Source organism: Diadema setosum, chromosome 19 (genome assembly GCF_964275005.1).
Source record: "Diadema setosum chromosome 19, eeDiaSeto1, whole genome shotgun sequence".
NCBI lineage: Eukaryota > Metazoa > Echinodermata > Echinoidea > Diadematoida > Diadematidae > Diadema > Diadema setosum.
In genome coordinates this window covers 15,915,578-15,942,528 of record NC_092703.1, presented here as the reverse complement: position 1 = coordinate 15,942,528, position 26,951 = coordinate 15,915,578, and the positions used below count along the sequence as shown (strand labels likewise).

The 26,951-nt window shown below is 35.9% G+C and overlaps 1 protein-coding gene across 1 annotated transcript in view; it reads left to right on the top strand.

The window, feature by feature from the left end:
* Window positions 1-26,951, top strand: part of LOC140242918 (SAM and SH3 domain-containing protein 1-like) — a 101,249-nt gene that overhangs the window by 2,281 nt on the left and 72,017 nt on the right. Inside the window, 1 exon segment of the mRNA XM_072322665.1 lies at window positions 19,705-19,748. Coding sequence (XP_072178766.1) covers window positions 19,705-19,748 — 44 coding nt within the window.

Here is a 26,951-nt window from a genome sequence, read left to right as displayed (position 1 = left end):
ACATACTTTTGAATGAGTTCATGATCTGTCATTTTTTTTTCTTATTTTTTTTTTTTTTTTTTTGCACATTGTGCTCTCTCAACTGGTTGACCGTGTCTGAGGGTTGAATTATGTGGTCTGCCATCAATGTCTGATTGTCTGATCAACTTAGCAGAGCCGGATATATGTCATTGATATTGATTTAGATGCGAACAACAGGGCAAACCAAACCAACAAAAAGTGATTTTTTTTTTTGCACTCTGTATTTGTTTTGAAGAAATGAAGGCTGTTTTAGAGGAAGAATATTAAAAGTCACAGAGAGAGAGAGAGTGAGAGAGAGTGAGAGAGTGAGAGAGAGAGAGAGAGTGAGAGAGAGTGAGAGAGAGAGCTAAGAGCTAATGGACATTAAAAACACAGTGATATAAAGTTGATATTGAATATATTTTTGGAACAGTTTCAAACTGTAATTATTTTGCTTTAAGTTGAACTTTACTTTGAAATGGACAGTGCTAGTAATTATGAAAAAAATGGTATTGTTCATGATATTGCAGTGTACAATTTTGAGTTGAAACCATGTGTTGTATAACATTGGAGTGTGGTTTTGTTGGAATTAGGTAAAATTGATAAGTCATTTTTTAACAAAAACAACAGAGGACAGAAATGTATATGTCAATTTTCTTTTTTTTTAATTTCAAGGTGATTCATCAAATCATGCGCTCCATTTGCACTTGATTAACTTGATGAATTTTCTTGTAAATGATGTAAAGAAGCACAGTTTGGCACTCTTAGCACCATTATGTTCCTTGATCATGTTTTGATTAGTATTGTCCAAGCACTGGACGCGATAAAACCAAACTTGGTCGACACAATAAGGACACGAGGGATGCCATATCTTCCTGTCCGAGCCCGTAACTAATGAGACTCTGATGCTTTATTGCATACATGGTGATGTTGGCACATGCATACAAGGTAGCTGCTTAGCTCATGAATATTCATATCATGCATATTCATATATGTAGATTAACTATTTCTGTGCCAGGGACTCTGGACAGTGTGTACAATGCTGTTTGGTTTTCTTTGCACCCATAGCACACAAAGGGTTAAACATGCATCTATTTCACTTGTCAAGCTGGTCATCAGGAAAACTTCTTATACCATCACCATCTTACCCTGATAGAATCACAAGATTTTAAAGCAGGAAAAAAAAATCCCTGCAAAATATATTGTCGTCAGATTGAATATTATGAACTTATGAAATCTTCATATACCACAGGTTCAAAGTTCAAAGTCTAAAAATGTTTCAAATTTGAAATATGACAGTTTATTTGATGCAATTTACAGATGCCTTAAATTGATCTAATGTGTTTCAAATTGAAATACAATCACCACAAAATATCATTACCTGCATTAAATATCTAATCTTCCATGTGCCTGGCCACGTATACATGTGAACTTTCAAGCTAATCGGTTTCCTAAAAACTGTCTATGGATATTAAATACTGTGATAGCTTGCTCTTACTCTGTATCTGTCCTAGATTTTTGTTTTTGTTTTTGTTTGTTTTTGTGTGTGTGTTGTTTTTTTTAAATAGAGTGGAATAAATTTACAGACCAGTGGAAAGCTTTGAGCCTATAGAGGAGTTGAATGGACCACACCCAGAAAATTATGTTCAGCACTGCTCTTTGCATTATAATGACACACTGGATGGCCCACTCTCAAGCTCTTTTAGCTTTTTGGTCTTCCCTTATTTCTATTCTTAACATTGCATTCATGCACTCATAATGAAAGTTTATAATTATTTCATACGTATTTATGTTATGAATGTATTGATTGCATATACTTTTTATTAATATTTCTCTGTTTCTGGAGTAAATGTGAGTGCCATTATACAGTTGAAATGGCAGAGGTCACCTTGGCTTGTGAATACTGCAGTAGCAGGCCCAAAATTGTGCATTGCGGTACGTAGCACCCCAAACTTTGATCTGGTTTAAATCTCAAACATGTGCTGGGTGAGTCCCCATAATGCATGATTACAGTGCGGTAGTGTCCTACTGTACTTACTGATGCTGTGGTTGTTAAAAGGCCGCTGTAACTTCATTGATGTGTGTCAGTGACTGTATGCACAGTACAGACTACATGTAGTTAACTCTTGAATGGTATTGTGAATATATGGTGGGTGAAAACATCTTGTCCATGGATGTAAGCACTGGGCGGGAATCGAACTCGGGCCCTCTGACTGAGAGTCGGGAGTCTTATCCACCATGCCACAGTGCCCCAAATTTTCACTGAATGCACACAAGTTGGAAGTGAACATGCCATCACCCCATAACTGTCATTGAATTTTTTTTTCTATTATTTAGCAGCTTCTTTCTCTCTTTCTCTTTAATCCCCCAAATAATCTTTGTTTTTAAAGTTCATTTTAAGACCAAAATAATTTGATGTGAATGGTACATCAGAGTTGAATTGCTTTCGTGTCAAGAAAGATGACAATTTAGAAAAGATTTGAGTACCATTCAGGAGTTGGGTGAACTGATGGACATCATCGTATCTGCCATATTGCATGGTGGTGACTCACGTGTATACATTTATTTGTGAAATCATGAGAAACTTTAAAGTGCCATAACTTTCTTATTTTTATGTCTGATTTCAATGGAAGTTTTGTCCTTTTGTTTACCTGACTTCATCATATTCATGAATTTAAGCCAGCCGGAATATAGGATGGAATTGTACTTGATACATTTATAATTTGGTGAAAGTATTAAGAGGAACAAAGTTTCTTCTTTTTTTTTCAAAAAATTGTGCTAAGAATAGCATGAGATGATTTCAAAATGCTTGTTCTTGTTCTGAGGGACTGTGATGTATTTTTGTGCCACATCAGCTCTGATTAACCCATTCAGGACAAGCTATAACACACATTTCATATAGATACTGTACGTGCTCAACCAGGAGACTTGGAGGCTATAGTCTGTAACGGGTTAATCGTATCCAGATATAAGTTATGAAGCACACTACAGATTTGACAAATTTGATTAAGAACAATTTGTGTGTTTCTTGTAAATGCTACAGACATGGAATACAGTACATTGTACAAGTGCCAACAAAGAAGATGAATTTATCAATTATTATTAAAGGACAAGTTCACCTTCATAGACACGTAGGTTGAGTGAATGCAGCAATATTAGTAGAGGACATCACTGGGAGTTTGAGGAAAATCAGACAATCCGTTCAAAAGTTGTGAATTTTTGAAGTTTCTGCTCAGTCACGGCTGGATGAGAAGACTACTATAGCTTATGATGTCACATGAGTACAACGATATAAAGAAAGTATAAAGAAAATTCAACATATTTTTACTTTTCTCGCATAACAAAAGAAAATTCGACTTCTCTCTTTCAGAAGGCAAGGGAAATAATATTTCCCTTAACATATGTCAGTAACGAGTCGAAGAAATGTGCACTTTATTAAAAAAACAAAGTTTTGTGAAATTCTCTTTTTATTTTCCTTATACCGTTGTATGCATGTAACATTATTACACTGTAGTAGTCTCCTCATTCATCAGTGATTGCACAGATGCTTTAAAAATTCATAACTTCTGAACGGATTGTCGAATTTTCCCCAAACTTTCACTGATGTGTTCTACTTATATTGTTGCATTCACTCAATCCATATGTATATGAAGGTGGACTTGTCCTTTAAGGGCATCTACTTGTGAATGTCCATGCTCGTGGTTGTGTGATGTGGCTGTTTGATGACAGATAGTGTGCATTAGTCAATCATTTGTAGAATCCACTGCATTGACTGAAAACAAATGTGCGATAATTAATCTAATGGGCTGAATCTAATGGGCTTTTAATATCTGATGTGTCTCTAAATCGGCATAAAAGGCTCTCAAATGTTTCCATCAATGCCAGTTTTCTAGTTTTCTTAGTTTTGGTTCTAGATTCGATTGTCCAGGTTGCTTAGCAATGAAATTTTGTTCGTCTAATATACTCATCCATTCTCCTTGATTCAATTTCTTGTTTTCTTACATTTCTCTGTCCTTCCACTCACCATCCTTTTCTTTCTTTTCTGCTTTTCTCCCGCACATACAGATATTGTAATTCTATCTCATATTTAACAATACTTTTTTTTTTACATTGGTTGTTTCTATCCCTAACTAACATTTTAGAACTATTTTGAAGCACTAAAGCTGTGTTTTTGTTTCATCTGCAAATGGTAATTTATGCCTTTAACTCTTTATGTGCCACGTTCGCACGTCCGACTCAGTCGACGGCTTGCCAACTTCGCATATTCTGCTCAACAAACAAAGCCGCCAAGACCGATCGATAAACCGCTAATTACTGCTAATCCCGCGGCACAATGAAAGCGTTTCTCTTGCTTTTGTTCCTCTCATACACGGCTTGCATTCTATGTGGAGATCGACCAGCAAGCGATGTTCCCAACTGGATTTGCTCGTACATTCTAAGTTTCTGTCACGGTTTTATGTGCAAAAGTCATGCCTTTATACTAATGTAGCAACTGGTCATTCAAAAGAAAAATTGAAAATAGACTCGTCATATAATTTATATCGAAACGAAGCTTGGCATTCCTCTTTAAGTTTGCCTACTAATATGCCCATCCTAACAGAACTTTGTAGAAGTTATACAGATTGGAAAAACAGAATTCTTTCTCAAAGCATGACCAATGACAACCTTCGTGTCTCAGAATAACGTGGCACTCAGGGGGTTTCCACCATGGCACATAAAGAGTTAACCCATTGAGGACGAGCTGTAACACACACATTTCCCATAGACACCAGCCTGAGTATACTTGCGGATTAGTCTTTTAAAGGTTTAATCGTATCCAGATATGAGTTATGAAGCACAAATACAGATTTGACCAATATGATTAAGAACAATTGCGTGTTTCTTGTGAATGCTACAGACATGGAATACAGTACATTGTATAGATGCTGACAAAGAAGATGAATTTATTATAAAAGGGCATCTATTTTTGAATGTCCAATGTCCATGCTCCTGGTTCTGTGATGTACATCAGTACATCATGTAGATGACAGATCTTCCTGGCCGTGTTATATGTAGAGTAATAATTGATTGTATAGTTGATTTCTATCATAAGTCTATGGCAGCCTGTGAGGTAAGGAAATTTATAATTGATTACATGTTTTGATAAAATGGGGCCCTTGTACATTAGTCAATCGTAGAATCCACTACAATGACTGAAAGTAGATGTGCGATGATTAATCTAATGGACTGAATCTAATGGGCTTTTAATATCTGATGTGTCTTAAAATCTGCATTAAAGGCTCTCATATGTTTCTGTCAATTCCAATTTTCTAGTTTTGGTTTTAGATTCTGTTTTACAAGTTGCATGGCAATGAAATGTTCATCTGTTATACTTCTCCTTTATTGTTGATACACTACACATATTCTGCCTTCATATTTTCTGCCATTTCTTTTTACTTCCACTCACAATCCTTTCCTTCCTCTTTTTTTGCTTTTCTCCCACACTTATTTGCTACACCCTTATGCAGATTTTACATTTTATTTGCTGCAGTTCAACTAATTTTCACAGATTGAGCTGCAATTAAGCTATTTGGGTCCTTTTCCCTCTTTTCCTCTCCATTTATAGATTTTGCTATTTCAGTACCTCTTCACCACGTGTGATAGAGGTCCTCTGCTATATATCATCGCCTGCTCAGTAGAAGGACCATAGCGTGAAATCTAACCCCAAACTCAAAGTTTTGAAAGCTCTTTCATAATTACGATGCAACTATATTTCTATTTCTTTTTCATGATCCTTATAGAGTCCTTCTGCTAGGCAGGCAACGATACATAATCTTTATTTTGGGCAATCCTTTTCACCGAGTAATCATTTCGCATCTCATCTGCGTGTGAATTGATGAGTTAATCTCTCTTCCCCTATATCCTGTAGAAATGATATCTGTGCAAGAGCTCATATCCCTATAATAGAGGGGAGAGTTTTTGATGAACGACAGCATGTTGAGTTAATGTCTGAGAGCTCTATGGATTTCCTTTTCCATGTTGAAATCACAGTCCCTCCTCCGAAGTGATTATTATCGCCGAGATTGATCGGGACGGGAGGAAGAGGGGTTAAGAAATGCCATCAGGAAGAAGCTATCATTTCCTACATGATTGGAGGGGGAATGACATGATGCCATCGGGATCCGTAACATGGTTGCCGTGGAAACGAGATCTGCATCTTGCATGAGTAGGAATGTCTTGAGTGTTACAGCTGCATGGGCCAAACATAAGGGTGCATCCACTGCTCATTTTTATTCTTGTTTTTCCCAAGACATTATTAAACTCTTCTTGAACAAGTTGAAGAGAACAACTTGTCATTTTGTGTTATATATATTCAATATTTCTGTTCTTTTACAGCTTTTTTTTTTTTTTTTTTTTAGGGGGAGGGGGTGGGGGAGGGAGATTTGTAAACTCACAGGAATACTAATTGGAGTGATGATGTTAGATTTTTTTTTTCTTTGTAAATTAAAGTTTTTACTATGAAGCTGACTGAGGATTTTAAACTTTGGTTGAAGATGGCCAACAAGTGTTTTATCACATAACTTGAGTGTCCACTTGATGTGCTCTGTGCCAAGGAATACAAATTGTATATTGGTCTCATACCCAGGTAATGCTTCAGATAAGCTGACCTGAAACCATTGCAGCAAACACTTAAGGAATACTGTACATGATCACCACTTATTTCCAAGGGCAGAATGATTAATTTTCTGTGTGCACTGATGTTAATTGTTTTGGAAAAGCTGGCTCACGCAATCTTGCGAAGGAACTGACCAGGTTTTGTTGATTGGATTGTAGAAGCAATAATGCCATTGTTCCACTCAAGCTACAATTGCCATGGTCTGGTCATAAGGACTTGGGAGTATTAGACCTTTGTACAAATTCAGCATCTGCCCCTATCAAAATACATTCTCAATATATGGGCCCACACAAAACTTTGTAAGTTGCACACATTTGAATAACAAAAACACACTCAAACTATGCATTATGATATGTGTAAAATGAAGACAGTTTATTTTATTAGTTTTGACAGCTCTGTTTAGTTTTTTTTTTTATAAACTGTTAATAGGAATAGCTATGCATTAATATAAACAGTAGAAACTAAACTGAAATTGTTTGAATAGTGTTTATAGATGCAATGAAGAAGTTGTAAATACCTTAAGGATTTTTTTTTTTTTTGGTGTAGAGAACTAGACAGTATGAAAAGAGCAGATAGATTTGTGCTATATTTCATTATTGTTATAATACCTTGAGCTTTATATACTTTGTAGGTGCCTATGCATGTCAAGTGAAACAGACTTCTCTTTTGAATTCCTTATTTTCCGGAGATGTATGTCTTTAGTTCTTCAGACATTGATGTCTGACAAAAAGGGAGCAGAAAAAAAAAAGAATCTATTGCCTGGAAATAATTAAGATTATCATCAAGTGTACCTCTGTATGTGTATGCATGTGTGTGTATATGTGTGCATGCATGCATTATGTGTGGTTTGATAATTGACTGGAAGCGTTTAAAGGGGAGCGGGAAAGGTTGTTGAAGATTGCTATCGATTCAAAAGTATTCAACAGGATACGTGGCCAAGAACAGAAACAGGTGTCTGATGGATAAGTCTTTCTTTTTTGTTGTTGAAAGTTTAGAAGAAGGAAAGGGGAGAGAGGTGAGGGAGAGAGAAGGGGGGGGGGGGTGATGGGGAAGAGAGATAGAAACTGAGATCACTTGACCAGTGGTGGTCAAATCTATTCTTAAGATTTACCAGTGGAGCAAACTCAACATTTCTCTGAACGGTTATTCCATAAGTCTACAAGACTGACTACAAACAAAATCAATGAAAACAAATGAAATAAAATAAACAGACCCCCCCCCCCCCAAAAAAAAGGAAGAAGAATGAATTGCATTATTACTATTAATAATGCTAAATTATTTTAGCATTTCACTAAGTGATTTCTGGTTGGAATCTCTATGGTCCTCATTTCCATTTCTGAGAGTATGGTTTACATTATGAATTATATTTATAACATCTATCATGCCACGTGATTGCTTCTTGCTATTTTTGATGAAAGGGGAAAGGGGGTGGATGGGGGAGGGGATGGATGGGGGAGGGATGGATTTGGGAAGGGGAAAGAGTTATAGGGGAGGGTGGGGAGGGGAGGGGCCATTTCTGAGGGTGACATAACCAGAAGGGGAAGTAGGTTATTCCCTTGTAGGTTTTCATTGGCATAGAGATGGGTGGCTTTGCTCATGTACCCCGAGAACATTTTTCGTTTTATCTTCTTTTTTTGTTCACCCCCACACTGTCCTCAGACTCGGGCCATGATTCATGTAATTGGATTAAAGAGCATGGTCTATGAGCTGCTGATCATGTGAGATTCCACCAGTACCCTTGCCTTTGATGGAGCAGAGCAGATGTGCCCATTCTCTGACTGACAATGTTGTAATGTTGATTGACATGAAGTTCAATTGATTCCAGACTTACTAACACCTCTAATTGCATCTTACTGTCCATTGATGCCGTGATCAAATCATTTCCATCAGATGATCAGTCAAATTTTGATACAGAGTGGCCATGTGGTATAAGCAGCATTCATTTATTTGTTTTACTTTTTTCCTCAGCCATATGCATTTATTGTCTTTTCATTTAAAAGCTGAATACAAGTAGCCTTGTATGATTACAAGGAATAGTGATGTAGCTCATGTGCTTAGCACTTACAGAGCTTCAAAGATGATAAGAGTAAAGATATGTTTACAAACAAGTTGATATTCCTCAGTGGTGTGCCATCTCTCCTCTCCTAGTAAGTCTGTGTATGTATGCTGCTTTCATTTAACCCTTTCAATATCAGAGACTTTGGACAATGTGTACAATGCTATTGGGTTGATATCAAAAGTAAATGGATTTTCTCCCCCTTCTCTTTTTCTATATGAGTGCCCTACTATGAATTACACTATTGCAAAGCAATTTTTTGTATTTTTTATTTCATGTGTATTTATTCACACTTACTTCTTTTTGGAAGTTTTTGATGAGAAACTATTGGCAAGAAATAGATTGCTAACTTTAATTTTTACTCATATATGTTTGGTCAACAGTAATGTAACACTCGCTGTCTTCAACAGCCAGAATGAAGCCAAAATATAATAGTATATGTATATTTGGATTGATTGAATCAAGCAATAGTAATATACTGTGTCAGTTAAAATAAGTTTGAGGAAAATCAGACTGTCTGCTAAAAAATTATGAGTTTTTATTTTTTTTGATGCTGCCATTGCTGGACGAGAAGAATACAGTATTATGTGTGATGTCAGGCATAGACAGCAATAATTGAAGAGAAAATATAAAGAGAATTCAACATATTTTCATTTTTCTAGCATAGTGAAAAAGCACTTGACTATACCCCTTTCAGAAAACAGAGCTAATTATATCATTTCATTATATTATATCATATTATATTACATTATATCATATTATTATATCAGTATTAAGATTAGGAAATGACTCCTTTCCATTAAAAAAAGAATTGTGGAATGTTCGCTTAATATTTCCATTATATTGCTGTTTATGCATGACAATACAAACTGTTGAAGACTTCTCTTCTAACAATGGTGGCACAAGTTTTAAGATTCATGATTTTTGAATGGATCATCTGACTTTCCTCAAAACTTCATTGATGTGTTCCACTAATATAACCCCATTCACTTGATCCATATATTTGGATTTCATTCCCTTTTAAATATATCTCAATAATGTACCAAGGAAATTAATAACTTTACTCAAAAATGGAGAGTTGGTGAAACCTGTCTAAATTTTGTTTTAGTTTTACTTATTATGAGACATCACATGTTTCATATATTCATTTCTTTTCATTTATTCATTTTTTTTTCATTTATTCATTTTTATTTCCAATGAAAAATGTTAGTGGGCAAAACTGTCCTGTACGGTTTCTGTCAAGAGAGGGCAGCACAAGGAATTAGAAGAAAAGACATGTAAAAGTTCATAGGTGTCAAAAGATTTTCCCATAAACTTTTCTTGAATCCTTTCTTGATCTGTCCTTATTTGATGAATCCACAATATGTATACACAGATGTGTTTGAGGACATTTCCCCTTTAACAGCAGTGGGCGATGGAGAAGGCTTTACCGGAGCCGCCTCGTTTCCTCCAGAACGATTACTAAGAATGTTTCCATCCAGCGTGGCTCGCGAGAAGATCGAGCGACATGTAGAGCCCGGGGACAGCTTCCTCTCACGTACTGCATGTGTACTGAAGAGGGGGAAAAAATGGACAGGAAAAAATGAAGAATTTATAATGTATTTAACTTGTGAATGGAGGGCCTTTCCGTGAAGACTGTACACTGCAAAAAGTCGGGTGTTAAATGTGAAACACCGAGCTGGTGTTAAATTTCCTGTGGTCGTCTATTGAAGCTTGATCAGCGTTAGATTTAACACCCATGGTGTTAAATCTAACACCGATGTTTTTACAGTGTATGTAAAACATTGTGCAAAGAGGAGCAAATACTGGCACTGTGGATCATTCACCAACCTCAATGTACATTGGGAGTTAAAGGAACTTCATAGTAATGATTATGGCATTGTTCAATTCTGTGGGGGAAAGGTTGATATTGGCAAATGGGCTGCCCTTGTTAGAAGTAGTTAGCTATTAAAGCATGTTGTTATTGGACACTGTGGAATTTACCCTTTGTGGTTTGTAACCACAATAGTGATGAGAATGAAAGCCTTTTTTTTTATTGAACAAGGCCAAGGGGATTCCAAGTAATGTAATTTCATTGAGCATTGACAAATTAAGAGGTTGAGGGCAGCAGTCTTCGACTGCAAGGTTTTCTTCATTCTAGCATTTAACAGGAATGCAGCTGTGAATGTCAATTGTGTCATCCTAGCACTTCCCAAGTTAGCATACCAGGTAGTATATTGGCTCCCTGCTCCATCATTGCATTTTTTTTTTTTTTTTTTTTTTGGGGGGGGGGGGAGGGTTTTATGTATATATCTATCATTATTTTCTTTGTTACACTCGGGGCCAATTTTGCTTACGAGAGAAATTCAGATTTCAGCTGCAGATAATCTGGTCAGTATTTTGCCCTTCATAAAATCAATGTTGAGAGAACTGCCAAACAAGATGATTTGCCCGAAAAACATTGTTTGAATATGTAAAATTTGATATTTTATGTACTTTTTGCCTTGGTCATGTCAAGAAAATGCTTTGATATATAAATAAGCTTTCTAACGGTTTCCTGCGTACGCTGAATATTTTGTGAGGTTCTTATTTTCGTGAATTTCATGAGTCAGATGCTATTCGCAAATTTTAAAAAATGTGCAGATATTAACTCTGATCCCGACATGAATGTGACGCACAAGCATACATGTCCCTGTTTGGTACTGTACTACACAATTGCGAATTTAAACACTTGTGAAATTGGCAGAAAGTCCGTATTCGTGAAAAATTTAGACTTGCTAAATAAATGGCATATGCAGTGAGTTGAAATGTCTGTGGTATATAGGCTCAGGAGAATCTTTTGAGGTGTCAGACAATTTTTATCCTTGTCTGTCAGATTCTTTTTTCGGGATCACCATCTGTTGCACTACCCATTGTGCTAGGTGAGTGATATCCTATGAGATCAGCTTGGATTAAGTTAGGGATTAGTTCAGGAATCTGGGAACTCCCTTTTCTTTCTTCATAGTGTCAAAGACCTTGTGGATTCCAAAATATCAAGCTCTGTTGTCTTATGCTCTTCTAGGAGAAAGAAAGGGGGAAAATGAACATTGCTTGGAAACTGATATGAATAAAAGACTGCAATGGGGGGGGGGGGGAGGGGGGGAGGTGCTGTGAAAGTAGAAATTTTCACGGTGTGGAAATTCTTGCAAATTTCGCACAACCAGAAGCTAGTGGCAAAATATAAAAGCGCACACATATTTTTGCATGTCATATGTTTCAGAGTTTGTTGTGATTCTGCTGAATTAAAAACATGCGAAATTCATCTTACCCAGCCAAGTGCAAAACATTACTCGCGAAAAAAATGGCCACTTTTACAGTAATAACATGATGTATGCATGTTTATATCTCATATGAAGCAGAATTGATAGTTATGTATTCTAATGTACAGTATCATACTAGTCTGTTGCAGAACAATAAAGACTCAACTCCACACACTTTATGCAGTATTGATGTCCTTCTGGTCCTCATCAGTCAATGTACAGTACAAAGAGTATTGATAGATGAGGTTTTATCGTGTTGCATTTTGTATTTATCATATATCATGTGCAGTTCTTTGAATGGGATGAGAGGACTTTCTCAAGTACAGAAGGTGATGATGTATAGGACAATTTGATAGTGGTTTTTGAGGCTCAGTAAATATGACTTTGATTGAAGTGTAGTTACAGTAAACTGCCAGAAATGATCAACAACTTTCATTCAAGTTTGTTACTGCATTAGAGAAAATATAACAAGTAACATACATTGTACATACACCAATTTTTGTTTTTTTTTAAACAACCTTTAATCTTCCCACCAATGACTTACCGATGTTTTTAAATTCTTTATTCCTTTTTTTAAGGAATTTAATATGATAGTTTTGCTTTACATTGCAGCTGCCTGACAACTGAATTGTGGATGACAGATAGTCGTGGTTCAGTCACTTTGTTATGTATGGTATGCAACGATTTGAAACCTGGAAATGTCAGGCTAGGGATTGTGATATGATGAGTAGAATTATGACAAGAAGTGGAATATGTCGTATTTCCATGAAACCGTGTAATGCCTTAGGTTAGACCTGCGTGAAGTCTAGTTTTCAGTGAACTTCAATATTAGAGTGCGCTAATTACGTCTTAATTGAAGAATTCCTCGGCTCTCTCCTCGCACAGTAATCTTTGTGATCCACCCGCGGTATTTGCTGGTGACCGCATTTCTGCGTCAGTTAATGCTGCAGTGCGTTGACAGCTCCTTTAGGGTGAACTTTTTCGTCTGTCAGCCAGTGACTACATACTGTTATAATCTGTCCAGATTTTAGAGGTCGTGTTGTATATCATGTACAGTCATCTTTGTTGTTGTTGTTTTTTGACATTCCATCACTGAAATTATTAAAAAAAAAAAAAATTAATTAATCCACTAGAATGGTTGCTTTAAAGTCAGGTACTTTTGCCTTTTTTTTTTCCATGGATCATTTTTTAGATTTTTAGATAGGAATGTTGTGAAGAATCTTATATTTCCTTGTGGTATCCATTCAAACAGCTTAGAATATCTTATTTAAAGGGATGGTAAACCCAAAGAGCAATGTGGATTGAGTGAAAGCAGCAACATTAGTAGAACACATCAGTGAAAGTTTTAGGAAAATCGGACAATCGATGCAAAAGTTATGATTTTTTAAAGTTTTGGTGTTGGAACCGCTTGATGAGGAGACTACTAGAGATTATGACGTATGAGAGGACAACAATACAAAGAAAATATAAAAGATATTCAACAAAAATTCATTTTTTTACCATTATGAAAGAGCACTTGACGAACCGCTTTCAGAAAGCAGGGGGAATAATTGCTACCCTTAACATATGTCAGGATCAAGTTGACGGAATTGGTAACTTTCAAGAAAAATGGATTTTTGTAGAATTTGCTTTATATTATCTTTGTATTGTTGTCCACTCATACGTCATAACGTCTAGTAGTCTCCTCATCCAGCGGTTCCAACACCAAAACTTTAAAAATCAATAACTTTTGCATCGATTATCCGGTTTTCTTCAAACTTTCACTGATGCGTTCTACTAATGTTGCTGCTTTCACTCAATCCACATTGTTCTAGGGTTTATCTTCCCTTTAAAAGCAAAATCCAGTGAATGAGGGCAACTGCAGTAATTACAATGTATGTCTAACTATCAGATGACATTCATGATCAAACAACAATGCATGCAACATAATTTTACAAGTGATTATATCTAGTAGGGGCTTTGAAACCAACTGACTTTGATGATTATATCACAGAAGGGAACATATTACCCGGTACTTAATGTTGCAGGCCTTATTACCATTAAGGGAAGCAGAAAATGCAAAGGAGTACAAGAAAAATGAATCAAGACTTGGAGAGAGACTACTGTGGAAATCTAGAACCTTCCCCTCCCTCTCTCACATTTGCCCCCACCCCCTTTTTATTGATAGTGACTTCCTCTCAGCTGCCTGTGATTAACCAATCAGGCGTGATCCAGCCTTCTGATTAGCATCCTGCTCTCTGCCAATCATAGTGCAGGAAAGTGAAGCAAACTTTGTAGCCTTTCTTCAGACATTGCAACTAGTCTGCGTGTTCCAGACCCCAAACACAACATAGTGCTTTGGCACACAGTATGTATGCTAGTTTGAAGTTGTGACGTACTGCCATCGCAAACATTTTGCAAATTATTTTGTATGCATTGAACATCTGTCTTAAAGAAGTCATAGAGTCTACCAGACGAGATCTTTGCAAAATTGATTTCATGAGAAGCAAAAATTTGAGTAATAAGTCACAAAATGAAACACAACCCCCTCCCCCCCCCCCCACACAACCCCCCCCCCCCCCCTCCTCAAGCAATGAGATATTTTCCAACACATCCAATCTGTGTATTTTTCAGTGTTCATAATCTGTAGCAGGGTAACTGAAATTTTGTTTCATTGCTGGTATCATTTGTTATCAGTATGATAATTTATATAATAAGGGAGTTCATGGTTAGCGCATGTCTCATTTGACGTCTACACCACACACTTTCAAATAACATGGAAAGGACCTGTGACAGAGCATTTTTTTGTTGCAGGATGCCACCTTTGTAATCAATGTCAATGAAATGCGTGTGCAGCTTTTGTTAAACATTATTGATGAATCACTTTCACGTGTGCGTTCTAGCAAAGTGAAACACACAACTTAACATTCCAAATCCTCATTTGCCTGAGGATTCTTTTCGTTTGAAAGTCAATGGCAAATACACAAACATTCTCATTTGACCTTTATTTTGCACATGCGTAAATCGCAACCGTGAACCCCCTTATCATGTTCATTGTTATTTTCATTATTGTTATTTTAGATATTACCATTATTGTAATTTCTCTCATTATTGTCATTGTTCTAATCATCTTCACCCTCATTGGTCAGATGATTATTAGTAATGTATGTACTATCATTGATTTCTGTGGACTCATTGATCATTAACTTTTTTTTTAAACCTCAGATATACATGTAGGCCTACTCTAATGGACTGGCTTAGGGTTAAAATGTTGACCCTTATTTCAGTTCTGCAATGTTTGGCATATTCATACACATCACAAAAAAGTGTGAGCTATGTGCGGTCTCACTTCTATTTGTGTGATCATCCAGAGAACTGCAAACATTTAATAAGTGCTCCAATGCCATGTTACCAATGCATTGCCGCATTTTTTTTTTCTTGAGTACCGAGGTGTGATGTCATAGGCATTCATCTCCATGGAAACTAGTTCAAAACAGCCATATGTAGTCCCAACATTGTGAACACAATGGTCACTAACCATGCATGCTCATACCCAGTTACAACCTACTGCCGGAAGCCTTGTGCAAGGATATTTTGTTTGAAACCAGCTGTAAGCTATAACAAAAGACTGTGACATCATTACTTCGGTACTCTATTTACATTATAAAGTTTGGCATACCAATGACTGCTGGAGTTGTTCAAGCAGCAATATCTCCTTACTGCTTTTGGTTTCAAAAATCTAAAAATAGTGTCATTCGCAAAGACGAATTCACAGAAATTTGATCATAATCCAAACGGTGAGACTTTTTCACCCTCATACAGATGGACAGAAATATACTACTAATTGCCAACTGTGATAATTTGTAGATCAAACTGTGCATGCCTGAAATCTACCGAAATGATTACCCTTGCCTTGGCGTTTTTTGTGCTGTTTGACGAGATTATTGGATCCAGTGTTCAGACACTTCCCGCAAAAAAAAAAAAAAAATGCAAATTGTCATGCTTTCTCTAAAATAATCACCATAATTCTGAAATAATAAAACATTTCTTGGGATATAAAACCACAATGCTGATAACATTACATGTATTTACATGCGAGATACTCGTGTCCGTAGTGGCAAAAATTATAAGATATGGATCGTGATGCAAATCTCAAGATTTGGATCCTGCTGATAATGGTCATTGTGAATATTATGAATGCCATTAATGTCACAATTTCATTTTTGTTTACTGATGTGAATAACATCAAAGTCCCGGTAGCGAGGAGAAACATGGATGGTCCAATTGAATTTAACTTTATTTGCTGCCCACGGGGTAATGTAAAAATGGAAATTTTTGCGGTGTTGAAATTTTCGTACATTTTGAAACTAGTGCAAAAATAAAAACATGCAAATATTTTCGCTTGCCATATGTTCAAGTTGTTCATGTCTTGATTCCGCGAATTTAAAAACATGCGAAATTCGTCTTTCCAGCTGAGTGCAAAACATTACCTGCATGAAAATATCCACTTTACTAAATGCGCTGGAACACTTCTGTTTTGTTTTGTTTTGTTTTGTTTTTTTTTTTTTTGGGGGGGGGGGGAAGGGGCAAAATCTCACAGTCCCACAGTAAGGACTTTTGGTAAGAACCGAGTATTAAAGTTGCGTTTATAGAACATTTTAATTTAATTTCGATTGAATTAAACAAAAAAAAAAAAAATCACTGCGAAGGACTATGATCATAAGTAATGAAGTACGGGCAGAGCGAGTGAATCACTTTCACTTTGCCATTCATCTGAAATGTATTTATTAAAAGCTTAAACGTGATCGCATTGTTGGAGCAATGAAAATTATTCTTATACTGCTAGAAATCATAGAAGAAAAGGAAAACATGAAAGGTAATACTAAGGGTATGTTTCAGGGGCACACTGGAGGACACGAGGCTACCATCTATACACTAAATTTACTCATAAGTAAATATTAGTGTATAGATATAAAAATGTATATTATTAGTGTATTATAATTTTCAGTTATGAAATTGACAACTTTTAGACAAGAAAATGGCTTTATTGTTCATTTTGGTCTTTAAATAAGTGATTAATTATTTGTTACAGGGTGCACATTGGGGGGCAAAAAAAAAATATTATTGGGGGGGGGGGGGGCAAGTGCCCCCTCTTTATTTTATATACTTTCAAAGGTTGAGAGAGCATATACATTGCAAACCAGATATATATTTTTTTAGAAACTTTTAAAACATCATCAAGAGAAAGATGAAAAAATTGAAGAAAGTCAGAAAGTGGTAAAAAAGGTTTTTCCATTTTCATGACAGCTAGTGCCAGGAATCCATTGAATACAAAATTTCCAAATTTTGCATGGTTTGTTATGAGGTTGTAACTCTTGACTGCATAACACTCCATGATGGTTTGTTATGTAGATTTTCTAGTTGTGTCATTTTGGGGTTTGTTTTGTTTTGTTTTGTTTTGCTTTGCTTTGCTTTGCTTTGCTTTGCTTTGCTTTGCTTTGCTTTGCTTTGCTTTGCTTTGCTTTGCTTTGCTTTGCTTTGCTTTGCTTTGCTTTGCTTTGCTTTGCTTTGCTTTGCTTTGCTTTGCTTTGCTTTGCTTTGCTTTGCTTTGCTTTGCTTTGCTTTGCTTTGCTTTGCTTTGCTTTGCTTTGCTTTGCTTTGCTTTGCTTTGCTTTGCTTTGCTTTGCTTTGCTTTGCTTTGCTTTGCTTTGCTTTGCTTTGCTTTGCTTTGCTTTGTGAGGGGTCGATGGGAGAGATTGTCATAAGTATCTTTGTTCTTTATGGAGATATGATTTTGTTAGTGTGACTCTTCAAGTACATCACCAGCTGCACTGTCATTTCAAAGAGAATAATTTAAAGGGTGGGATCATTTTGTTTGAGACGGGGCTTCAAGTTTTTAACTTTTTTGAAAGATAATGAGAAACCACTTATGGAATATGAAAGAGCATACGATTTTTAGAGAAATCAGAGATTACAGTATTTGATGAGAAGAAGTATTTGATGAGAAATGGCCGAGATGTCCAAAAACAAAGTGGTCATTATCAAAGTTGGAGCCCACCTTCTGTTTGCTTTCTTCTAGCCATGTCCTCCTTTAACTTGTCTATAAGCCACTATAAGCTGGTATATTATCATCTTTTGCCTGTATGATTTCAGGATGATGCTTCAATTTTGCTTTGCTAATATTTTCACAATTTTTCACTGTCATATACTGCCCAATTGCAAATTTGTTCTCTTTTTCTTTTCTTTTCTTTTTTTTTGGTCATGCCTTCCTTTAATATCCATATTATTATTCATATTCCGTCCATAAACTGAACAGTATAGGGCACACTCATTTCAGTGTATTTCATACATATACCCCAAGAATGGCAAATATCTGCCATGTACTGTATGCCCTAAATCTGAGAGGAGATTTTATTGCTTTATATAAAGCAGTGGCAAATTATGATCTCTTTTCTTCCCATTTTATGGCAGCCATATCTCATGCAGGGGAGAAAAAAACACGATTCCATGTTTGACTAGCAGTGTTTTGAAATCATTAAATGAGCATAATCCAAGGGGTGACGTTCCTTTACTGTTCGTCCACCCCAATCCTTCATCATTTTTCTTATCCTAATTTGTCCTTCCTGATTACAGATGATGAGGTTGACTTCTTGGCATTGTCTGAACTGCGTCTAGTCTGTATCTCAGACCCAAGGCTATGTAAAAGTTCATCTCATGAAAACATAACCTCTGCATGGTTTTCTACACAGCACCCTTTGCTAGTCTGTTTCTGCACTGAGTACAGGCTAGTTGCCATATTCAGAAGGCACTTCCAATACAACAAAATAGCTGACCTAAACTTTTGAGTATATTAATCTGATGAAATATGCATACTGTGAATCATTATTGTGAGAAGTTTTGTGTACATACATTGTATTGCTACATATGACATATCATTTTGTGTTTTGAATGTGTAAACATAATTGTTTCTTTTTTGCATATTTGCGCAGAATAAGTAGGACATGCATGTATGTTGTTGATGTTGTGTGTGTGTGTGTGTGTGTGTGTGTGTGTGTGTGTGTGTGTGTGTGTGTGTGTGAGAGGGAGAAAGAGAGAGAGAGAGGGACAAAGAAAAAGCAAAATGTGTGGGAGAGGAAAATGAAAAAAAAATTCAACAAAAGTCAACAGATATGGGTCTAGTTTGTAAGCTACTCATTTGAAAGTCACACAACTCAAACACACACACAGAGCACTGTGTGTGCCTCCCCATGACCACAAGCGCTATGTAACATGTGCAGATACTCACTGTCAGCAACAGAGGTCTGTCTTTGTTTTTGTTTTTGTTATTAGACTCCTTATAATCCTCTTGTACTCTTTTTTTTTTTTTTTTGCTCTCTCTCTCTCTCTCTCAACCTCACACTGGGGAGAGTGAGTATCGTTTGCTCGTTTAGCTTTTGAATGGACGAGGAAGAGTGTGATAAAATTCAAGCTGTGGGGATTTGGCGCTCTCTCGTAGTAACACAGAATGAGATTAAGTGCTCGGAAGTTGGATCTTTTTCGTCAAACATCCAAGAGGAATTACGCGAGGACTTAACCCAGCATACTGTGGCGCCCCGTTGTTATTGTTTGTTTCTTTTGTGTAAGAACTGTCTATTATAGAACAAAAAGCAATAGAAACATTATCACTAATTTAGAGTGTTTTCTCTTTGTTCTCCTCCGAACGATTTCCTGGCTTACAATCATCTTGCCTGATGTAGTCAAACGTCACCGGAACATACGATGAATAGAAAGAATGGAGGGGGTAAGTACATCACAATTCTCTTATTTGTGTGTGTATGTGTGTGTTCTGGTGTTTGTAGTTGTCCATTAGGCCTATCCATTCAGAATCACACATGGTGTCAAAACCACTTGACAGATTTAAGACTTGTAATTCCTTATCCCCGGGTTATGAAATGTATTAATCAGTAAGTATTCACTTCGATCTATGCTATGTATTTCGCGAGTATGATATGTCACAGTTTGGACAGGGAAACACTGTTTTTATGAGTGGTTAAATAAATGCTTGAGAAACACAATGATGAAAAAGGCAAAAAAAAAGTTTTGTCCTTGTCAGGAGAAAAGATAATGAATTCCCACCTAAAAATGATATACATTTTTTTTTTTACAGAAGACATGATTTTGTGAGATGTTTTAATTTCATGGAAGTCAATTTCCTGGCAAATTCATGAAAATAAAAGCACTGTGTAATATTACACACATACAGTGTTGATTTTGTGAACAATCAATAGTGATTGATGAAATGGTGTGATTTTAAAATGGCAGCTGGCATGTAAAAAACTATGCCATTTGTTTATCTTCGATACCTATCTGCCCAAAATGCTACATAGACTGCTTTGCCGAAAAGCTCAGTAAATGTGACCTGCTACCCTCTCCCTTGCATTGTGCTTTGAATTCTAACTACCCTTGTGCTGATTGGTCTGCCTGAGTACAAGACAATAGGACAATTTAGACAAAAGACAGGGCATAATTTTCCTGGTATCGCATCACAATTTGCTATGCATTTTTACACCACTGCTATACAAAGCGACTTTTGTGAAGCCGTTTTTCTTCCATAGAAGTGTACAGGATACCATTTGATATATTGTTCATCAGCTGAAATTGCTAATAAGATTTGAGTTGGAAAATTGTTCCCTGCAAGAAATATTAGTGGCATTCAGACCGATACAGATCAGCAGGATCCTAATCTCAAGATTTGCATCATGATCCACATCTTAAAACTTTTTGCCAGTGTGGAGATAAAAATCTTACTAAATAGCACAATCGGCATTGCCATCCAAATCCCAGATTATTTTGTAATCATCATCATTATTTGAAAAACAGCATTATAGTTTGCACCATGGCAAGTGTCTAAATGCTGAAGCAAGTAATCTCTCTTTTTTTTTTATTACAACAACAGTTCACAAACACAAGGCTGAGGTCCATCATTTTGGTAGATTTTATGTACCTGTATGCACAGTTTGGTTGACGAATTGTTGCGATTAGCACTTTGCGGGATATTTTTGCCCATCTGAAAAGGTGAACGACATTTCAGTATTTGGATCACAATAGACAGCCCATTGTTTTTATTTTGTGTGTGTATGTATGTGTAAACGCCACTATCGTGTTTTGGATTGCAATGCAATGATCGATTCTATTTGCTGCCGTTCATACATTACCAAAAAACAAATCAATATGCTGCGAGTGAATAACTTTGAATCTCCAAACTGAGCATGTCTATTAAACAAATAACCAGAATATGATCGGGAAACACCTCACCCTGGACCAAGCATAGTACATTGTATCATGGGACTAAAAGACTGAACTTTGTTTTCATTTCACGCACATAACATGCAAGGTATTTTATTGCGAGGCTTTCAACAGCAGCAAAAATCAAGATAGATTGATTTTTACCTCACAATATGAATCTCCCTGATTACTTTTTGGAATATTTCTGATTTTGATGTAGTAATGTTGGCAACCTTAAAAACCAGGACCAATGTGAAAGCTCAGATTGACAAATGGGTATCTACAATAATAGTAATAGTAATAACAATAATAATAATTATAATAATAATTGTAATAATACTAATTATTATTATAAGAATAATCAGTAATAATAATAATAATAATAATAATAACAATAATAATAATAATAATAATAATAATAATAATAATTATTATTATTATTATTATTATTATTATTATTATTATCATTATTACTATTATTATTATTATTATTATTATTATTATTATTATCATTATTATTATAACAATAACAACAATAATGATAATAAGAATAAGAACAACAGTGAGAAAGATATCACTTTTCCTCAGCATTATGCTCTGTAAGTGAGATAGTCACCCCTTGTTGTATCTATCAGGTGCTGTACGATTCAATGTGAACATTTTGCGGTGATGGGGAAGATTGTGCAAAACTGAAACTAGAGCCATTCATCTCTGATAGTGGCTTGTGAGGTTATTGACGTGGCAGTGATGATTACCAACAATGTTGTCCAGAACAATGGCAAAGTTAATTGTTGGGGAATCTCCTTTGAAAGCCAGTTGTGAGGACTATAAAGAATGCAGTGATGAAAGAAAGAAGTTGTTATCCCGTTGAGGACGGTTTGATTTTGCTACAACACGCATTTCCCATAGATGCTTGCGCGAGTATGCCCGGGACTCGTTCTCAACGGGTTAATGTGTGATCTACATGTACAGCATGTGCCCTGTCAGCATTATGAAAGTGCACCCTTGATGTGAAAGTCGAGTAATAAATCAATCTTAAAAGCAGTTGTCAAACCAGTCTGTGGTCGTGTTGCCAAACCTTTGCTAATTAACTCTGCATGAGAAAAATGTAAGAACATTTTGGGCAAAACAATGACAGTAATAGGCCTATTATGTAAATTTTGGCTTTATTCTAATACCAGATTATGAGATCCTTTTGACATATATTCTGAACATCATTGGATTTCTCCTTTTGCTGAAAAAAAAAGAGGAAGAAAAAAAAAGAAGATGACAGTTCTCAATTAAAACAGAAACTCAATGATTACTGAAGTGTTACCATAAAGTTGGCTGAATGTTCATTTTCTCTATAATATTTGATGAATATTTGTTTCTAGTTTGATGTTGTATTTTGGCAATAGTTCTTGCTTATTTTTGGTTTGAAATGGAAAGAACAAGAAATTGATACCCCCCCCCCACCAAAAAAAAAAAAAGGAAAAAAAAAGATGGGAGATGAAACATCAAAACAACAGGTATGATTCCTCAGAAATGAAGTGCTTTAGGATTGATACTGAAGTCAGCTTTCATGATAGGGGACCATCGGTCATCATTCACAGTGAGTGATGTTATACAGGATAGGAGGAAACCAGTGTGATGGATGCTAATGCGTTGCCTAGCAACCACCTTTGTGGTTAATTAACGGTCTCACACTACCAAATCAGGATGTGCTTTAGAGGCATCAGAGGTGTCACAAGTGTGATCTTGTTTACACTGACACGGAAAGCTTTATGTAACCTCTTGTAGCCTGCTCTAAGAACAGAAACACTGGCAGAGCCAATTCCTGTAAAAGTTCTTATTTTATGAGGTTTTAATATTACTGTATAAGTGGTTATTTTCGCGAGGGTTTAATTTTCGCGAATTTGGCGAATCACAGTTGGATTGCGAATTTAACAACACATGAAAATGTCGCCATACACTAGAGTAACAATACATGCAAGATAGCGTTGGTGTCAATTCGCGAAATCAACATCTCGCGAAAATGTCTGTCACCTTCTAATTCGTGAAAATATCTGTATGCGAAAATAACAGCTTATACAGTATCGCAAATTATGCAAATCACTGTTGGCTGTGAATTTTACAATGTGCGAAAGTATCGCCACATGCTAGTAGTATCTAGTAGTATCTTTGTGCACTTAAAATAGTCTTGGTGTCAAATCATGAATACAGCATCTCAGAAAATGTTTGTGATCTCCTCATTTGCAAAAAGATGTGTACTCGAAAATAACAGTGTTTACAGTTACATAGATGCAGCAGTGTAGAGTAACGATTTATTGGTTTTTGAAAGTGCAAAAGTGCAAAAACCCTTTAACCTTTAACCCTTAACATAATTCATAGAAGAAGTTTTGAAAGGAAATATATGCATGCAAAACATCTAAAACTTTTTATGTTTTTTTTTATTGGTGAGTAGTTGTAAATTGTTGGTGATTAAAAACTCATTCAGGTAATTGATACCTAGACCAACTGTGTTGTGATTACTGTATTCTAAAAATGGACTTTGTTTGACTTTGGCAAGTTAAAGCATGAACAGAAATAATTATGTGTAATGGGCTGTGATATTTATGAAGCCTGTACTGTTCGCAGTTTCACTTCTCACAGGATTTGGGCAGTCATTACTTTGGTGATAAGACTTTATGCTGGAAATTTTTTTGTTTGTTGTTGTTGTTGTTTTTTTCAAATGTGATATTCTCTGTGTGATTTCTTATTAGTTATATGATTTATGCTTCACTATGTGGGTGGGTTCAAGTAGATCCTGCAAAACAAATGGGATTGTTCTATTGATAGTATAGTGTGGTTGCACATCTAACCTGCTACCGCCACCATTTCTTTATGGACAGTGGAATTAATATGTTGTCTTACCCCCCCCCCCCCCCCACACACACACACACTTTCATTCACTGGCACAGTCCCCTGTTAGATTTAAATATCTATAATCTCTTTGATATCAAATAGCAAGGCAGAGGCGTATCAGAATGCCTCTCAAATTTCTGTGGCTCGTCAAAATTTGATATTTGACTCAAGTTTAATTCCTGATGCTGAACCGTACTTGTTTGCAAATGGTGTAACAGATCTCAGCAAAATGAGTATTACCCTTTTATGATGAGACAGTATTCTAACAAAAAACAACAACAGCAACAAACAGCATTATGTTCGATGCAAGGGGTGCTTCATGCTTTCATTCACTTATTTATTCATTCATCTCCATAGGCACACCCTGTTCCTTATTAAGATCTACTGTAAAGCATGATATATTCGCGGCATGAAATTTTCGCGAATTGGAGCCGACAGCGTTTTTTTGGGGGCATGAAATTTTCACAAATTGCCACTGGTGTTCAATGCATATAGTGTAGACAAGAATTTTCGCCTGCATTTTAATTACGCAAATCCGGGCGCTCTCGAAGTTCGCAAAAATGCACGCTTACATTCCTCATTTTACAGTATGTTGTGGTTTTACTCTCATTCACTGATATGCCTCAATATATGGGGTTTTTTTTCTTCATGGGCTCCATGTATTTTTTTCAACTGAATTGAATCGAATCATTTAGTTAAACTAATATAATAGAGTAGATTTAGTATCAACTGATTAATAGTAGAGATTGCAATGTAGGCCTATATAATATGTTATCTTATTATTACTGATATTATTGTCATTTGATAATTTTTATTGTCATGATGAATTTCTTTTTTTTTTTTCTTGAAGAATTGAGCTGAAGTTTTGCAGATGATATAGTATATCCCTCTTAGAAGCCATGTAAATAATTTTGCTTGAAATTGCAATCATCATGGAGTGTGTAAATAACGGTGCTCCGTGATTTAATTTCTAAGCAATTAAAGGTCCAGTTTACCTTTGGGAGCAGTGATTTCAAAAATGTTCAAGATATCACATTTGATGCATATGTGTAGGTCTGTTGTATCATAAAACATCCTACCATATAAAATATTTGCAATAAAACCTAAAATATAAGGAGATATCAGGGTTTTTCTCAATAAACCGTAACTGTATACGGTTTATTCTGGAAACATTTTTATTATAACTATTGTTCACATTTTGTGTATTTAACAACATTTAACATCGATTATACGGATTCAAATTTTGACAGTGGTTGTTTCTATCCCTAACTCACATTTTAGAATTATTTTATAGCACTAATGCTTTCATCTGCAAATGGTAAATTATGCCTTTAACAAGTCAAGAACATTAATGAAGAGTATCCAATATCATAGAAAAATGACCAAGTCATTATTGTGGAAATATTGTAGTGCCTTTGAAATTTGAATACAAATAGTTTATGCATTATTATTATTTTTTTTTTTCAAATTGAATGTATTGCCATGGATTACCAAGTTTTTTGATGCATGACGCTACAGTGAACTATTCTGTTCTATGTACACGCCTTCCTACACCAGCTGAAATACATTTGCCCACTTGTTGCTACACACTTCTCACAGTTTCTCACGAGTGATGTGTGGATAAGTCACATGATCGGATCATTGATTAACCGTCTTAGCAATTACCAGCATTTCCTTTCTCTGCGAGAAGGCATGTGATGAAAAGATTGGGATTCATAGCGCCGACAAACCCCACGCCTGTTTGCACGGTGCTCAACTGCCAAGAGTAACTCTACAAGTGTCCTTTTATTTCACAGTTCTTCCGGCAAAGAGTTGGCTGATATTGATGCATCGAAGTTTATTCATTTTTTTTTTAAACAGTGAGCTACTTGTATGTCAGCTTCATCAAACAAAACTGTGTTTAAATGCTGTCTTTTCTGACACTAAATTATGTTGGGGGCCGACACAGTAAAAGAATTCAGTCTGTGTTTACGTTGTAGACCAAACTCTGTGAATTTTAAACTTTGCAGAATGCTCAACTTACATCCTGAATGGAAAATAGTGTCTATTTACCAAAAAGTCAAGTAATAGCTTTATCTTTTGATATTGATAGAAATCTGGTAAAGTAAATACTCTCACTAATGCCATGAGAGATAAATAGACGAGAAGAAATTCAGCTGGAGTGTGGATTGTATGGTCTTTAATAAAGACAAGGTTGTACACTTGTAGAAGGAAGGCTACACTAATGCTAATAACACTTGCTCTTAAAGATGCTAATGCTATACCACTATTAGATTAGGGGTTCCCCCCCCCCCCTTGATGAGTGACCTCACCCCTCACCCTCCCACCCCCATTTACCATACACCTGTACAATTGGGCAATTTTATGGCATTGAAATTTGCTTCACTTTTGCATTCTGCTGAGAAAAGCACAAAATATGGAATGCAAATATTGTTCAGAAATTTCATATGTGTAGAATTTTGTGTCGAGGTATAAATCTATACGTAAAACTGGTGCAAAAATGAATTCATTGCAAGCATTGTTAAGATATAGGACTTTTGATATACATAGAGGCAGACTTTCCCCTTCTGTAAACTTTACAAACAAGTGAACATTAATCAAATTGGTCCTGCACACACAGCCGCCCCTCTACAAAAACAAAACATTATTAACACAAACATTACACTTTTACAATAGTGAGTATTTTTACTCCACTTAGAGACTGGATGATACTCTTACTACAACCAGATCTACTACTACTACTGCTGCTACTACTACTACTACTACTACTACTACTACTACTACTACTACTACTACCACTACTACTACTACTGCTACTAATACAACTACTACTACT